This window comes from Aphelocoma coerulescens, chromosome 1 (assembly GCF_041296385.1).
Source record: "Aphelocoma coerulescens isolate FSJ_1873_10779 chromosome 1, UR_Acoe_1.0, whole genome shotgun sequence".
In the NCBI taxonomy this organism is placed as follows: domain Eukaryota; kingdom Metazoa; phylum Chordata; class Aves; order Passeriformes; family Corvidae; genus Aphelocoma; species Aphelocoma coerulescens.
Window position 1 is genome coordinate 91,007,188 of NC_091013.1, and position 16,664 is coordinate 91,023,851.

Here is a 16,664-nt window from a genome sequence, read left to right on the forward strand (position 1 = left end):
TCCAGTAACTGTTCTTTAGATTCTTGCTAGTGCTGGTGAAATGCCAGAGATCCAGAAACAGAAATTAGCTGGTGATTTAGAGGCAGTGCATGAAGAAGACACTTATTCTGTAGAGGAAGTACTGATGTTCTGAAAACCCTACTTTTCATAAATGGAGGAAATATAATCCCATGAATTTTAAAATGAAAACTTTAAATTCTTTCAAAGTATCAGCACAAATTTATTGAAATGCTGTTTGCTCAGATAACTGACTTTTTTTTTTAGGAGAATGTTTCTATGAAATGCCTGCAACTTTTGCCAGTATATTGATTTCCACCTGCAACTTTTGCCAGTATATTGATTTCCACCAAAATTGAATTAAATGTATTTTAGAAGTTAATTGTCTGAAAGTAGGTACCTGAAGTTCCTGACTGTCACCAAGTAATTGAGATAATTTGTTGTTCTGGCTTCTTCTTTCTGTGCAAGAAAGAGGGAAGATGTTGTGTTTGTGTTGGCAACACTTAAGAAAATCAAACAATATCCCAACAGTAAGAAAAGAAAAAGGCCCAAATCCCTTCAGAAAATGTTGCTGTGCAAACCTTATCTGGCAGAAGGTCTTTCCAGCTGAAGAGCTTCTTTCCTTTGCCTCAGTGGAGCATCGTCACTAAAGTCTGACTGAACCCAGCTTGGTGTCAGCCTAAAATATTATGCAAGGACGCCCCAAGAACTTGCTCAGCTGCAGCTGAGGCTCTGAAGCCCACACTGCTTTGTTTTCCTTCTCCATTTCCCCTTAGGTGGTTGCTGTCTATTCATATTTCAAGCTCAGGAGGGCTCTTCTGTCCCATCTCTGGAACTTCAAGGGGGAAGAAGGGTTTTCAAATTCTTCTATGTTCCCCTTTACCTCTGAGTTTCCCATCAGGATTGCATACACAGCTCTATTTTTCTTTTCTTTTTCCTTTTTTTTTTTCTTGCTGAGAATGTGTTTCTTGTGCTAACTGAAGTTGCAGAAGCACCTGGAAGGGATTCTTCTCATGCTGTGTGCTCTGTAACTACCTGAATTGCCTTTTCTTTAAAGAGATGACTGACTGATGGGAGGACGGCAGAGCAGACAAGAAGTATTTTCTCCCCCTCTTGTGCCTCCAAGATCCCAAATGAGGTCTGTGAGAACTGGCACAAGAGCTGGCATCTCCCAAGTACTGGGACTGTACTTCACAGTCCTCCACATAATGAGGGTGTTGTGATACTGATCCCAGCTCTTCTGCTGATTTTCTGCTCAAGGTTGTCACAACCTCTTTAAATTTGTCTTCATTGCCAAACTAGGGCCTTGGATACTGAGGAATAAAGACATGTGCTTCAGACAAGTAGTTTGAATGATGTGTGTATCTCTCTTCTGAAGCCTCCCTGTCAGTGTGTGTGGCTTGTAGTTGCAGAATTGCAGGTTGGCAGGAACCTCTGTGGATAGTCTAGTCCAGTTCCCCACCTAAAGTAGTGGCAACTGAAACAGTTTGCTCAGGGGAACATCCAGCAGGGTTTTGAGCATGCCCAAGGATGAAAATTCCCATTATTTTTCTGAGCAATCTGTGTTTTTTCTGGGTTCTGTGATTTTGTGTCCATCTCCCCTCATCCCCATCCAGAAAAAAAGTGGAGTTTTGTTGTGGGGTATGTTCTTACATTTAAATGGAATTTCCTGTGTTTCAGTTTGTGCCCATTGACTCTTGTCCTGTTGCTGGATACCACCAAGAGGAGCCTGGTTCCATCTTCTTTACACCTCCATCAGGTATTTATGCACATTGATAAGTTCCCCTCTGAACTTCTGCAGGCTGAAGAGTCCCAGCTCCTTCAGCCTCTCCTCATATACCAGACACTCTGGTCCCTTAATCATCTTTGTGGACCTTTGCTAGACTTGCACCAGTATGTCCCTGTCTCTGTTGTACAGAGGAAGGAAGCACTTGTCCCAGCACTCCAGATCTGTCTCACCAACCTTGAGCAGAGGGGAAGGATCCCCTCCCTTGACTTCCTGGCAGTTGTTTTTCCATTGCAGCCCAGATGCTGTTGACCTTGTTTGCTACAGAGGTGCTTTGGAGGTTCATGATCAACCTGATGTCCACCAGGGATCTCAGGTCTTTCTCTGCTTTTTCTGCTTCCTTTCTGCCTGTTGGCTCCCAGTCTGTGCTCCTGAGCAGCAGGGCTTTGCATCTTCCTTTTTTGAACTGCAAAGGTTGGTGTTGGCCCATTTCTCCAGACTGTCCACATCCCTCTGAGTGGCAGCACGCCCACTTGGTCTGTCAGCCACCAATCCCAATACTATATAATCTTTGAGCTTACTGAAAGTGGACTCTGCTGACACCTATGATCTTTCCTTTATAAAGAATCGAGAGCCTTGTGTGAGGTGTTTAATGAATCAAATCTCTCAACAGTACTTGAAAGTACATTGCTGTTCATGTGGGAAAGTTAGACAGAGATGAGGCAGCTTCACTAGCACTAAAAGAATGTTAAATACTGTGCCTTGTAGTAAAGGACTTCATTATTATTATTTAGGACTTTAATTCCTTGAATCTCTGATACTTCATGCAATACCAGCTCATGCTCTTGGCTAACACCATAGCAACCTGCTGTAAATGTCACTATATAATGTGGCTTGATGGCCAAAAGCTGGACAAGGAATGCTTTCTAGGGTAGGAAATCCATGGGGTCAGTAAAAAAAAGTGCAGTAGAACGAGAGAAGAATCCTATTTTTATTTTATAGTATTGCAAAGTGATTTTTCTTTTTCTCTCCAAAACTGTGCCCTAGAGGAAATAGAGGCATCAACTGAAATTCTCTCAGTGCTTTATCTATATCTCCCTCCCCCAAAAACTACATCCTAGGCACAGTCTAAACCTCTGGGCTAACAGATGGTGTTGAGAGGGGGAGGGAGGGGGAACAATTTGCATCTAAATAGCTGAAATAAAAAAGGGTCGTGTCCCACAGACCAGCCCCACTCACCTGCTGTTTAAATCCCCCTGAGAAACAGGCAAACACGCTTTTTAACATCTGCGTCAGCTGTACTTGCTCTCTGAAGCTTTCTGCCCTAAAAAAGCTGCAATCCTGTGCATCTTGCTGTATGGATTCTGTTCTGTCCCCAAAATGATGGACTTTTAAGGATTTAGTTCTTTGAATGGAGTTGACAGCTGTGTCACTTCTGTTCAGCCCTCCCATCAGAGTGACTGCAGCTGTTGGTTATCATAATTAGCGCAAGCACCAATGACACGGAAAAGGTTCAAAGCAAATATTACCTCTTCTGTCAGCTTGCTCCTCACAGGGCTGCCTGATTCTGTCTTCAGAGGTGCTCTTGCCATATGGTCCTGCAGACTCATGCTGCAGTATTCCACTCTGGGTTTGTGTGTGTAGGTGGGATGGCCTTTGGCTCTAGTGACCACCAGGCTGCAGCCCAGCGGTGATCTTGATCCTGCAGGACCCCGGCATGGTGTTGGATGGCTGTGTTTAATCGTGCAGGCATGCACAGCCAAGTTGCTCTGGCTTCCTGACTGTCCTGTAAAAATTTGTCAAATCTAAGACCTCGCTGCTTTGTAATGATTTTGTTTTGGAGTGTAAAGGTCACTTGCCCACCACTGTTACACATTCATGGAGGCTGCTCTGGGTCTACCCCCCTGTCCTGGCAGCAAGAAGAGCACTTTTGTCTCTTCAGGCAGACTTTCTCAAAGATTAAGGCTGTGGAAAGCCTGTAATAAGGAATATCTTCCCAATTTTTCATAATCATGTACACATTCACCACCCCAAAACCATCCTGCCTTATTTCCCAATGATATTCGGAGAGGCAATAGGGCTTCACAGATGAAGCTTAGTCTTAGTACAAAACACCAAGATGAGCAAAATCTGGTTCTACCCACCAGTTCCTTGGACTTCTATGCTCAAATGCTAAAAATAAATAATGTGACAATAGTCCAGGTGCTTCAGGAGTTTCTCTACTTCCCAAGAAGCCAGAGGCATTGGAAGGTTGAGTTTAGCAGACTGGAAGGCTCAGCAGGATAAAGAGTGGTGAAGATATGTCTGGGGACCCACCACTGTCTTCTGTGTGTTGACCTGGTAGAATAAAATGTCTGTAAAGGAGGATTTCTATTTCTGGAACTGCAAGGCCTTGAATCTCTCCTTTCTTCAGCACAAGCCTGGAGGGAATTGGTGAGGCTAACCTTTGCTAAGGTACTGGGCCCTTCCTCCCACAAGTGTCTTGGAAGAGAAAATGTCCTCAAGAAATGTCTTCATTTTCTTTTCTTGTTTAATTCCCTAGTATATTTCAGTATTGGGAGTGGTAGTGGTTGATGTGCATGAGGGCAACACGGATCTGGGCAACAACCTTGTTTATATGTCTCTGGGGAATAGGTTTATTTATTTTATAATTTAATATAATTCTAGTTAATAGAAACAAGATCCAGTGTATGAATACTTACAGAAGTAAGTGGGCAATGTGCAATACCAAATTATATTAATTTAGAGCTGTCTGTTGTGCTTTCTAACTTTTTACAACTGCTTTTCTTTTTAGTACTTTGTCACTTGAGGATAACTATGTTTAGGTCGACATCCCTCTTATGCTGAGGTCCCCAGAGCTGGATGCAGCACTCCAGGTGGGGTCTCACAGAGCAGAGGTGGAGAATCCCTTTACTCTGCCTGAGATGTAGGCTGCTTTTATTTTAGCAGGTTTCTTTTTGTTTCTGTTATTTAGTGGCTTACCAAGTGGCTGACTGACATTGGAACATTTATTTCTGTATCTTCCCAAGCTCTCTAACTGGAAGAGGAACTTGCTGTACAGAAAGGACCACTCTGGTAGTCTACAGTGTTATTTCAATCACTTTCTCTGTGTGGAACTAAAATACTAAATAAAAAGATGTGCTAGATTGGAACCATGCCTAAAGCAATTCTTGGCATAATGGGGTTATTTGACTGATTTTTAATTAAAATAGAATTTTAACTAGATTGTTTTGAGCATACATAAAGCTCTGGTTTGTTATTGTTGGTCTAATTGCCTCCTAAATTAAAGATACCAATATTCTAATCCACCCTCTCCCTTAGGATACTGGCATTAAAAGAGGGTGTGGAATGCTATGTAAATGATTTACAGTCATGCAAGATAGAAAATGGTCTTTAAAGGCATCAGCCAAAACTTAGGTCTTCCCTTTACCTATGATGTCTTGACAGAGAGAATGATGAATTGCTATTTTTTGGTATGTATTTATTTCTCTGTCCTGACAGGTCTTTTAAATGGCTAGAAATGTGTCTGAGAAAAATGCCAATAATCTCAGCCTTTGAGGAAGAAGCAGTTAACGAATCTCCAGGGAAATACCCTGTAGAGTACTGATGCTCCATGGGGAAGAAAAGGGTTAGGAGCCAGTGGAGAAGGGGTTGGAGACAATACATCATCTCAGATCTAAAATGGAAGCTATCTGCTGGCAACATATAAGATACTAAAATGACAGAATTATGGGCTTATTTTCTTAGGACTACTTTTTGAGAGCCGATTAAAAAAAGTCATTATTTGGGATTTGGCTACTTCCATTTAAGATATCTTGGTTAAATTTTGTCAGAAATAAAGCATTAATTTTTTGCAAGTTTTTAATTATCTTTACGAATTGAAACCGTTTGGGGAAGTTTCACCTGTGGGGAATGTAAATCCAAACCATGTTGGAAGTTTAAAGAATATATACTAGGCTCAAATCCAGTTTCTATTTTTAAAGCTATAAGGGACCTTACAAAGTAGCAGGCCACAAGTCTAGATGTCTGTTTTATAACATTTTAATAGAACAAGAGAGACTGACAAAACTTTGAAACTTTTGTCAAAATAGAATATTTAGGCTCCTCAGATAAAACTAGATGTACATTGATGAGTGTTCACAGGAAAACAAGAGTTATTTCCAGCCTGAAGAGACTTTTCTTAAAAATAAAAGCAGCCAAACGTGCGTATGTTGGGAGGCTGTGAATCAGCACCTGCAAATACCAGCAGTACAAGAATAACCAGGAATGAAACAAAAAGTTGGATGGGGCCCTAAGCAACCTGATCTACTGGGAGGAATTGCTGCACACAGCAGGGGGGCTGGAATTAGTTGATTTTTTTTTTTTAAGGTCCCTTCCAACCCAAGCCTTTTCTATGATTCTATGAAATCTTGGGCCGAAAGAAACAACTGGAAAGAGTGGAAGATGCAACCTCATACTTGCAAAGGAGACAGTTCACTTAAAGCCATCGTCAGGTCATGCTCTGTTGTGCATTGATTTGAAGGATCTCCTTTCCCACAGCAAGTGTATTTTACTTCACTGGATTCCTCTGCAAGGAGTGTAAGAACAGCAAAGGTGGAGTTAGTGCAGGTTGTGCCACAATGTGTGTATGAATGTTATTGTTACTAAAGAGGAAGGGAGCACTTACATGAGACAAGTGTAAATGGCATGAAAGAAAAATTGGTTTGGGAAGTGCACCCCCATGCATTGCTCCTGGGTGTGCCCAGGGACCAAACCGGGGAGTTCTTGAGAGCAGTAACATAGCCGTTTCCAAAATGGACTGCCCTGTTTGTATCTGGAGTTTTTTAGCAAACAGAGTTGTTACTGTAAAGGTGAGGGGTGAAATTATGGTGTGCTAGTTACAGAATTTAAAGTATCATTTTATACTCCCTCGCCTTGGATGGGAGAGAGGGAGTGTGGTCAGGTAACCTGAGGTGGGTGCTGGGTTTGTGTGCCTGGACACTGAGGAAGCTCTGGGGTTGTGGGTAGGTACCATATCTCAGTGACAGTGTGCTGTGAACATACTTGAATCTTAATTGTTGAAATTAGGGAAGGGTGGTCAGAAAACTGCACCTGGACTTCCTGCATGCTGTGCTCTCCTAGGGAGGCTAATTCTTATGCTGATGACCTTAGGAGGAAGTAGCTGTAGGACTTGAGCAAGGTGCCTTAGAGCAGTGGGAGGGAATGCTGTAATGAACAAAATGCCTTAACTCATACAATTTCCTAGAGCATCTGTCTTTGGTCGTTGTCTTCATTTTGGAAATCTGGTGAGTTTTGGCTACCACTTAGGAAAGGTACAACATTGTCTATAGAGCTTCTTGTCTGCTCAGTAATGACCATAAAATGATTTTTAGCATTTTAAGTACACAGAGGACATACAACTACCTGACAAAGCAGTCTTGAGATGAATAAAACATGCATACTGGCAAACCATCCATCAGTGAAATCCCAATTCTGCTGAATTTGCAGTTCATATTGTTGCTAATTGTATGATGTAGATGCTTGTCCACTGGGAATTGGATGGAAATAAGCAAGTCACTTGCTTCAGATGCTGACAGGGCTGTGAATGGGAGCTCAGTCAGTCTCCTCTGGGTTGGGTTTTATGGCTGCAGTGTTGCTGCTTCTTGAGAAAGAATGCGTTTTAAATAGGTAGCAGTGAAGATCCATGCATCCTACTTAAAGTTGCTTAGGTCATTGTAGCAAGAACAGAGGGTAAGAAGATCCATGCCCCAGAAAAACCTTGCTCAAAGATGTTGAGGAAAACCTTGCCTGCTATATCTAGTCTTATAATTAACTCCTACTCCTAATTACATAGTGCCTTAAAATGGGCCTGCCACTGTAATAAGTGATGTTGTTATATTTCCTTTTGTTCAGTGGAGTAAAAATAGTTCACTTGGCTCATGGGCTTTATTTAACTGAGCACTAATGCAGACTTGGTTGTAATATATTGCAGAAACAGCAGTTCCTTTGTGCCAGTCCTATAGAGCTCTCTTTTCTCTACTGACATACAGTAAGTATGATTGGAATCTGAGTAAATGATGTGATAAAAGGCTTGATGGTGCTTCCTAAAAACAAACTGCTGCTCATTAAATTAAACGATGATGATTCTTAATGGACTAGTTAATGCTCTGCAGTGCATTTGGTACAAGTAAGGAAGCTAGGGATGTGAGACCCTCCCACTATGGTTCCTCCTGTATGTTCTGGAATCATAAAGCAGGTAGAATAGGGAGTTTTGCTAGATAACATACAACTATAAACACAGAGCAGATGTTCTTGCAGCGAAGAAGACTCTACAGTGAAAGTTTAATTAGGGGAGAAACCCTAAGCCACCTTTGGCTTTTTCATTTTGCCTTGTAAGTGAACTGCTCTTAGAGCATTTAATGTATCACACTTGAAGAAGTCATCATTGCAAACGTGAAGCAGATTTATGTGCAGTGCTCAAATTGCTTGTCTTTACTCACACTAAATTAGCTCTTGCAGTGCTGGGTATTTGGTGGTGCTTTCCTTGTCTCTAAATTCAATTTGTCTACAAAAACCTCGTATTTGCTGCAGAGCTTATCCTGTCTTTGGAGAACTATTCATTCTCCTTCTTTCCCCAGCTTTGAAAAACCAGAACTTTTAACAGAGCAACATGAAACGGAACCAATCTTTGTGATTTTATTTAATTGAAAACTATTGCCAGTATGAAAATCCTGGCTAGCAATTGAGGGAATGTGACAGCTTCACCAGTCATTACATAAATGCTGTGGAGCACTGGGCTTCCTACTGTCATTAGCTGCAGTGAACACAATGGAGCTATACACAGGAGCAAGCACTACTCTGATGATAAATGTTTGCATTTCCAATTAGCACTGAACTGTTGTGGCATTTTCCCCTCAGTCTAATTGAGGGTCTTGGATGGTTTCATTCACTAACGATAATTGGGTTGTCTTCTTGCTCTTTACTTTCCCAGCGACAAAGGAGTTGAATGAGTTTGGCTCTTAAGAATGTTGGTTCCCTCCTTGCAGTTCTCTGTCTTGGTGTTTCTTCACCTCAGAAAAAACTCAGCTTTTACAGATTCATGTAAATTTTCATCTATTTACATACTGTGGCTTTTTGATAACCACTGTATTGCAGTGTCCTCTGTGCCTATGGTACGTTGTTGACGTGATCTGACAATGTTCTCATTTTCTTACATATATTTTTACCCCCACCTCCATTGCTAAAATGACAGATCTCTCCATTTAAAAAGGTGCAGGTTTTGCAAATGTGTACGTGTATTTAAAGTGTGAATACGTTGTACGGAATTATTCCACATTAGGGGATAGCAGGGCTTAATTCTGAGCCCTGTGCTCTGTGTCCATCTTCTGGATTGGAAACTTTTGAATGGAAGAATGATTAATGATTCGGCTGCTCTCAGTTGCTGTTGCTGCTAATGTGTAGTTAGGACTCTGAGCCAAGTAACTTAGGCACAGAGTAGTGGGGGTGGGTTTAACTGTGTGCATTAATATATTCTCTTTATGCTGCATCTAGTCATTTCCTCTGGAACACAGATTTCCTCCAGGAAACCTGCTTATATGGGCTTTGGGGTATGCTTTAACATAAGAGGCCTTTATTTTTCCCACCCTGCTTAGCAAGCTCCGACTCCAGTGACTACTTTGACTTGTGTGGTTGAAGCCCTGCCCTCCTGCGAGCAAAAGCAGAACCAGAGCCAAGGCTGCTCTGTGCTGTGCTGGAAAAGGGAGCCTGTCCTGACATCTGCAACAGCGAACTTGCTTGTTCAGGCATGTAGCTGAGGGAGGGGAGGCAGCACTTCTGGAGATGAGGAAACAAGGAGGATGATTTGTGGGCTGAGAGCTTTTAAAAATGATTCTCTTGGTTCTTTCTGTCTCAGCTTGGATTTTTTTTTTCTCCTTGAAAATAGATGCAATTTATTTTTCTAGGGCTGTTTAAAAGCACTGTTAGAAGTGGGTAAATGCTTGATCAAAATGGAGGAGGCTGCTGCCCAGAGATGGGATCAGCCAGAGATGACCTCTGCAGTTCTCCAAGCTTGAGTACTGGAGCACAAGTAAGGGCAGTTCATCACGTGTTCCAGGTACTTGGGCATAGCTGGCATTGATTGTGAAATGGTTATTGTTTGACACTGCCAGTTATTTGTGCAACAGCTGAAGCCAAGTCTAAACACGGCAATTTAAGCTGGCATTGCCTCTCTGTGGCTTTGGATTCAAGCCTAATGTGGTGGAAAGGGCCTGACCTGCCTCAGCACCTCTGACACCCTCAGTGCGCCTGGGTTGCTGTCGCAGTGGTCATGCATGGGCCCACACTGTGGAAGCCGGTGAACACTGGGCCTCGATTCTTTCAAACAAAACAGAAAGAAGCTTCCTTAACTTGAATGAAAGGAGAACTCTGTTGCTAGGAATCGAGTGGTTATAATTAGTCTGTTCTTCTTTAGAAGCGTATCTGTGCAGTAGGATGGGTTAGCATGGATATCTGCCCAGGGAGAGATTTTGCAGCTCTCCTGCCCGCTGCAGTGATGTCCATGTCCTCCTGCAAAATCTGCGCTAGGGAATCCCACCTGGCAGTTCTTGCCTTTAAAAGCCTAAACTGTTGGGGTTGAATTAAAGGCTTTTTTAGAAAGGACCATCCAGACTTTTGGCTTTTAAAATTCCAAGCCATGGAATTGTCCAGCTTTTCCTGTTGACTTGTAAGTGGTCAGTGATCCTTCATGTCTGGCACTATGGAAATAATGCTGGCAGTGGAGCAAGACTGCAACTTGTAGTTGGCCATCTGCCATGAGAGAGTCTCCCTTCCCCCTCCTCACACCCGCCCATCCATGCTGTAGCAGTGGATGCATTCTCTTCTACGTGTATACTGATGTTGAGTGATTATTCCTTCATTTAATTTAGTGATTTCATCTGCATCTTTAGGTGTTGGCAGCACCTGCAGGGGTCTAACAGGTAAGTTCTAAAAGACATCAGCAAACACTGCTGTTTTGTAATTATTTATTTGAACTTTATGCCAACCTGTTGTTTAGTTTGTTGGGAGTTTTTTTGTTGTTTGTTTTTCTTTTTGTTTTGTTTTTGTTGTAGTTCACATGTAAATGCCGGGTCTGTGCTGGTGCTTTGCTGGTCCTTGGCTTTTTTGGTTTAATTGGCACACTTGCAAAGAGCTCAGATGTGCAGTAACTGGTTGGGGAGACAGCTCCATGCTACAGTTTCTAAGGGTTTTTTTAATCATCTCTAAATTCGGTGATCAGTCTGTCCTCCCTCGGGGTGTGTGTTGCAGCTGCCTTTTTTGCGACAGCATGTGTTCCAGGTCCCATCTGCTGTCGGGTGGAGGAAGAGGACACCTCTTGCCTCTTTTTCAGGTGGAATGTGTGGGGTGCCTTTCCTTCAGTGCGAGACTGGTGTTTGAGACTTAGTCCCACGTAAAGTAATGAAAAACGAATGGCTGTCTTTTCATACTGTGTCGAAACCCAGCTGGTAAAGTCTGATGTTGCTTTTTCGGATGGGATTTGCATGGAAGCGTGACACACAGGGAGGGAATCTGCAGCTTGCAATGTGTTTGAGCAGAGCAGGGCACAGCATGTCTGTGCTCTTTCTCACCAGGGCAGTGCGAGGGAGGAGGAGATTTCAACTGTGTGTGCACAAGCAATTTCTAGCCATGGGGTGGAAGGATGCAGGGATACTGGTGCAGAGGTAAAACACTTGTTCTGATCAAGATCAACTCAATTAAAGGTTAAGAATCTCTCTCTTTTTTTTGTGGGCAAGACACCTTTTCCTCACCCTGTCAACAACAGAATACTACTGTCTTGGAAAAATGTGATTTCCTTCTGGTAGTAGGCAGAGAGGGAAGAGCAGTTGCTGAGCATCTTCCTCCTCCCTGTCTTGTTTGATATAGTTTATTCATCTGTAAGTTGTAGTGAGTAACTTACAGCTACTCTCTTGCCAGACTGCATGAATTATAGATAGCTCTTTTATGAGTTTTCATGTTGACTCCTGCAATTAGTATGCATTGGACGTAGTTATCTGTATGGCATCTACTGTAGCGTAGGTTTCAGCCTTTCTGACTTTTTAATTGCTTTCTGTTTTAGCAGTCAGTCATCTGTCTGTCTTGCTAAGGAATGCAAAGAGAACACAAGCAGCTTGATAGAAACTTAGAGTTCAGCATGGAGCAGCAGGTTTGAAATGATGTACTTAAGTGGAAGAAAAATGACATACATAGAGGGTCTTTGTTCTCTCTTTTTTTTTTTTTTCTGCTTGTGTGTGTGCTACAGTAGGGTCAGAATGTCCCACCTACCTCTGGGTCCCACTCTGCTAGGTGAATGTCTCAGGAGGCTGTGCCTGTACTACAGTTTATGTCTGTAGTTTAGGCATAAACTGCATGATTCACAAGGCATTTAGATGTGGCACTTGAGAGTGTGATTTAGTGGTTAAGACAGTGGTGCTGGGTTAATGCTCAGACTTGATGTTCTTAGAGGTCTTTTTCCTTAATGATTCTGTAATTGTCTTTTGTGTTATAGCTTCTTAACAACGATCAGCAGACCTGTATGGATCTTTGCATGTGTGAATGTACTCTGAGCTCTTGGATGCCACTCTTGGCACCTGTAGATGCTGTCTTCTGTTCAGTACTTCTGCTTGCTGCATGTTCTGTCTTCTGTCTGTCTCTTTCCTGAATGCAGAAGTGTTTTGTAGGTGTAAAAGGAGAGTTTGTCAGGTTTGCTGTTTGACTCTGTTGAGGCTGGGGCAATGTTATGTAGCTAAAGGGCTGCAGAAGTTGATGGGGAGGGACAGGGGTGCATTGAAGGCAACCATAACTTGACTACAGCAGTCACAGATTGCAGTATGCAATAAAATTTCTCCTGATTACTGTGTGCTGAAACAACTTGAACTTCCAGTGCTCCCAAATGTCTGCAGAAACAATAGTCCTACATCACGGCTATGCCTTCCTAGTGGTGTCTACGGGGTTTGGTTTGAGTGCTGGTGTTTTAATAGATACAATAGTTGAGAATAATTGTGTCTGCAGCTAAAACGTATTCCCTCATCTGACTCTGGTTGAAAAGTTCATGTGCTGTTTCATTGCTTCCACTGTTCACCTAATCACGCAGTGGAAACCTAAGATGGATTTCTCAAGGCAAAGTTGTGCTGGTGTGAAGAAGGAAATAACTCAGTGCAGTGATGCTTTGCATTCCTGTTGGAAGGGATTGTGCCAAGCAGAGTGACTCATTTCAGCGGCCTAGCGCTGATGTTCTGCTGGCTGGGGAAGCGATTGCCTGGCGCTCTGAATCTGAGCAGCGCCTACACGAGGGGGTTTGTTTAAAGCCTGCTTACATGTGAATTGGCAGGAGATTATTTTAGGAAGAAGAGAATTTGCACAGCCAGCTGGGCTGCAGTGAGGGAGATGGCTACCTCTGTAACTACTTGGCATGGCTCTGAGCTCTCAGCTCTGACTGGGGGTATAATTCTGTCAGGACAGGGTTTCATCTGCCTACTTTGAAGCCTATGGAAGTTGCAAGTATAATGATGTTGCATTTGACCTCTGTATTGCAGTGGGAGGATTCACTTAAGCAGGTTTTTGGTTTCCCTTTTATATAGTGGCACAAGGCTTTTGGGAACCCTCTAGTGCTGCTATTACAGGGGACAACTTCTGTGGAATCAGTCTCTTAGTTTTGTGGATCAGTGGATTTCTCTCACTCTGCCATCTCCAAACAGCTCATGTAACTCAAAACGTAAGACTTTGATGAAGAGAAAGGTCTGGGAGCTTGAGTGATGGAGGGAAAATGAGAGGGTGTACTATAGGCTTTGCCTACAGCAAAGTTGCAGTTATCAAATAGGTGTGAAACAATATTGTTTGTAAAACTATGTAACTTCTCAGCAGTTACTTGCTCATTCAGGGAATCATGTAAGATAAACAAAAGCTTGTACTGCCAGTTTCTGTCCCTGCGGTAAAACAGTAATTCATGTGAGCACTATCCTTTCTGACTGAGGGATTTTGAAAAACTTTCTTGTATTGAAGAAACTGAGAGCAGATGTCCCTGGGGTTTTGCGCTGGTGGAACTGAGCGGGAGGATGCTTGACATCCAGAGATTTTTCTTAGAGTCTTTGTTTGGGGTTTTTTGCTTTCCCCCAGCACTAGGCCAACCTCTGCCTGTAATTGGCTTTTTTTTTTTTTTTTAATTCCTCTTCTCACTTTTTCTTCAGCCCGGAGCCACATAGTGCTCTGTTTCAGTCTGATGTTTGCATCCATTCCCCAACTTAGTAAACTTTACTCTGTCTCCTGCTTAGTTTCGTGCCTTTGGCAGCAGGTGAGAAGCACCAATTCTCACCTACTGACCTCTGCTCAGTGGGAGAAGGACCCAGAAATGAGTCAGTCTGCATCCCAGCCATGCCTGCAGCTCCAGGCAGTCTGGGTGGTGGGGGAATCTTTGGATGCACCTTTATTCAAACCCCCATGGGGGTAAACCAGGGTGTTAGAGCAGCGAATTCGGTGCCACTCCTGGGGAGGTCTGTTTGGCAGGTGCAGATCTGCTAACATTCCCTTTCCTTCTGCTTCCCTGTTTGCAGTATATTCCTAGCACCTTCCTGGCATTTGCTTTCTCATAGTTAAATAAGATCAATGCAGAGAATGCATCTCTTATGGGACACTGCTGCTTATGTTGTTTCAAATGGTTTAGTTGTGCCAGTTCAGTTCCAGCCACTGACACTGTGATGTGCAAAGCCCATCAGGAAAGCCTCAGTATTTTCGTGTTTCACAATGTATGTGCGCAGCAGTGGCTGCCAAAATTATCAGTTGGGTTTTAGCTTAGACTTTTTTCCACTGCTTAGGCAGGGAGACTACTCATTTGCACCAACCACTTCATGGCTGGCACTCCAGCTGTCAGTTAGTTCTGTTCTGTTTTATACTTGAGAATGGCATGAGGCTGAAGCATGAGTGGTGGGACATGCACAGGGCACATGCAAGGACACACCCAGACAAGTGCACAGCTAATTTCCCCCCCACCCCTCCCAAATGCCAAAGCTGTCCCACCATTAAAATCAATCCCCAAATGCTAGTCTGTTATTTAATATTCCATTGCACAGCTGTATTGGGAGGAAAACGGGGCTGGGGTCAGTCCTTTTACAAGATTCCCTGTGTGAACACTCGCCCAAAGCCCTACAGGGTGTACAGCACTGCCAGCCCTCCCATTTAAGGGCAAGTGTGAAGAAACTGGGAATCAATCAAGTGGAGGAGGAGGTGGAGCTGCAGGCCAGCCATGGCTTGGCAGGCGACAGGGAAACCCTGCTCTTGGCAAAATCTGGCGCATTGCTGCTGAGTGACTTCTGTGGGCAGTGGTTGCCTGCCTTAGTTCCCCACACCAGCAAGAGCAGTGTGCTCTGGGTCTGAATCTTGCCAGTTACACTGAGGATCAGTAGCTTGGCTGAAGAAGACTTTGGAGGCTGGCTGGGTGCTGTGTGGCCGTTGGACTGTGGTATGGTGGTGGGATCTGTCTGTAGTGTGACTCAGTGTCCCACTGAGTCCAGCCTATGGAAAGTGGCTCCTTGGCAGTCAGCAGTGCTCTCAGCTTTGTAACTAGACTTCTCACTTGCAGAGAGCAAACAGCTTCTGACTTTCTGCCACCTTGTAATTCTCCCTGAGCAAAACATCTGCCCTTACTGCCTGTGGAATTGGTGAAGCTGTTGAATTGCTTTTTCCACCCAAACAGAAACTGTTCCCACTTTGGTCTTTATTCAGCAGTTAACTCCCAACTTACTTTTGAAAACATAGTGTAGATGAATTTCAGTTTCCAGAAGGATCTTGCTGCAGCCGGGCTGTGTCTGGAGCAATGCTGATCTCATTTGGGTGGAACAAGTTTAGCTGTTGCAGAATAATCTATTACCCTGTTCCCAAGCTTCCGTCTTTAAATCTGCACAGCAGGGATTATTTACTTATGGATTTAAGTGTGTGTTGGGGATCTAGTTTTGTTTTACCCTCCCAACAGAACAAAATGCAATCAACTTCCTGGCAGTTGGAGTTGTTCCTGAAGTGTGCTGTTACTGCAGAAAGGCCAGGGCTGGCTTAGCACAATCAAGGGCTGTGGCACTGCATCTGAGGTGACTTGGGTACAGCTCAGGGCTTCCCGGCCACCTCTGCCTCTGAACCCGCTCAGCAGCTTTTTAGCAAAGGAGCCTGAGTGGCTGCATCAAAACTCTTTGAGTACAAACTTCAGTCTCTGTATTGTGCTGTGCTGGAGACTGATGCAAACCTTTTGACATGTTTTTAGGAGAACTAGCAGGGATCTGAGAGGTGTTAACGAACTCAGCAACTTGTTGGCTCCTCTCAGGCATCCCTACTCTTTGCTACCTTATATTTACCTTCCCACCCTGCATGTCAGCTCCATGGTTTGCTTGAGAAGTGGTTGTATCCTGAAATAGGCTTTTCTCAGTGATCAGCAACTCAAATGCTTGAACACCGTCTTATTAACAGAAAAAAATTCGGAGCTTGAGTAGAATTTGTTGTGCTGGGTTTGTGTTGCTGTCATTATCCCTGGAAGTGTTCAAAAAGCCTGTGGATGTGGCATATGGGTATATGGTTTGTGGTGAACACAGCAGTGCTGGGTTAATGGTTGGACTGAGGTTGCAGGTCCGTCTGCAAATACCTGCTAATGATTTACTTGATAGTGTGTGATTCTAGTCTACAATAAATAAATAGGGCTTCTAATTTGTTTTCTTTTCCAATTCCCAGTAACGGCCTCCCCAGCTGAAGATGTCTAACAATGGAGTTGAAACAGAAGACAAACCACCTGCTCCTCCAATGAGAAATACCAGCACTATGATTGGATCGGGCAGCAAAGATTCTGGGACTTTAAACCATGGCTCAAAACCTCTGCCTCCCAATCCAGAAGAAAAGAAGAGGAAGGATCGATTTTACCGATCTATTTTGCCAGGAGATAAAAGTACAGTACTTT

At 43.4% G+C, this 16,664-nt stretch overlaps 1 protein-coding gene across 21 annotated transcripts in view; it reads left to right on the forward strand.

Annotated features, from left to right (window-relative positions):
* Positions 1–16,664, forward strand: part of PAK1 (p21 (RAC1) activated kinase 1) — a 102,525-nt gene that overhangs the window by 52,390 nt on the left and 33,471 nt on the right. For 13 of the 21 annotated variants that reach the window (XM_069016693.1, XM_069016612.1, XM_069016597.1 and 10 more), the window contains 2 exons: positions 1,678–1,756; positions 16,442–16,652. In XM_069016693.1, the coding sequence (XP_068872794.1) occupies positions 16,463–16,652 (190 nt within the window). In that variant the 5' untranslated portion in view covers positions 1,678–1,756; positions 16,442–16,462. Of the gene's footprint in view, positions 1–1,677; positions 1,757–10,644; positions 10,678–16,441; positions 16,653–16,664 lie in introns of those variants that run through there. The other 8 variants (XM_069016711.1, XM_069016715.1, XM_069016726.1 and 5 more) reach the window with 2 other exon arrangements.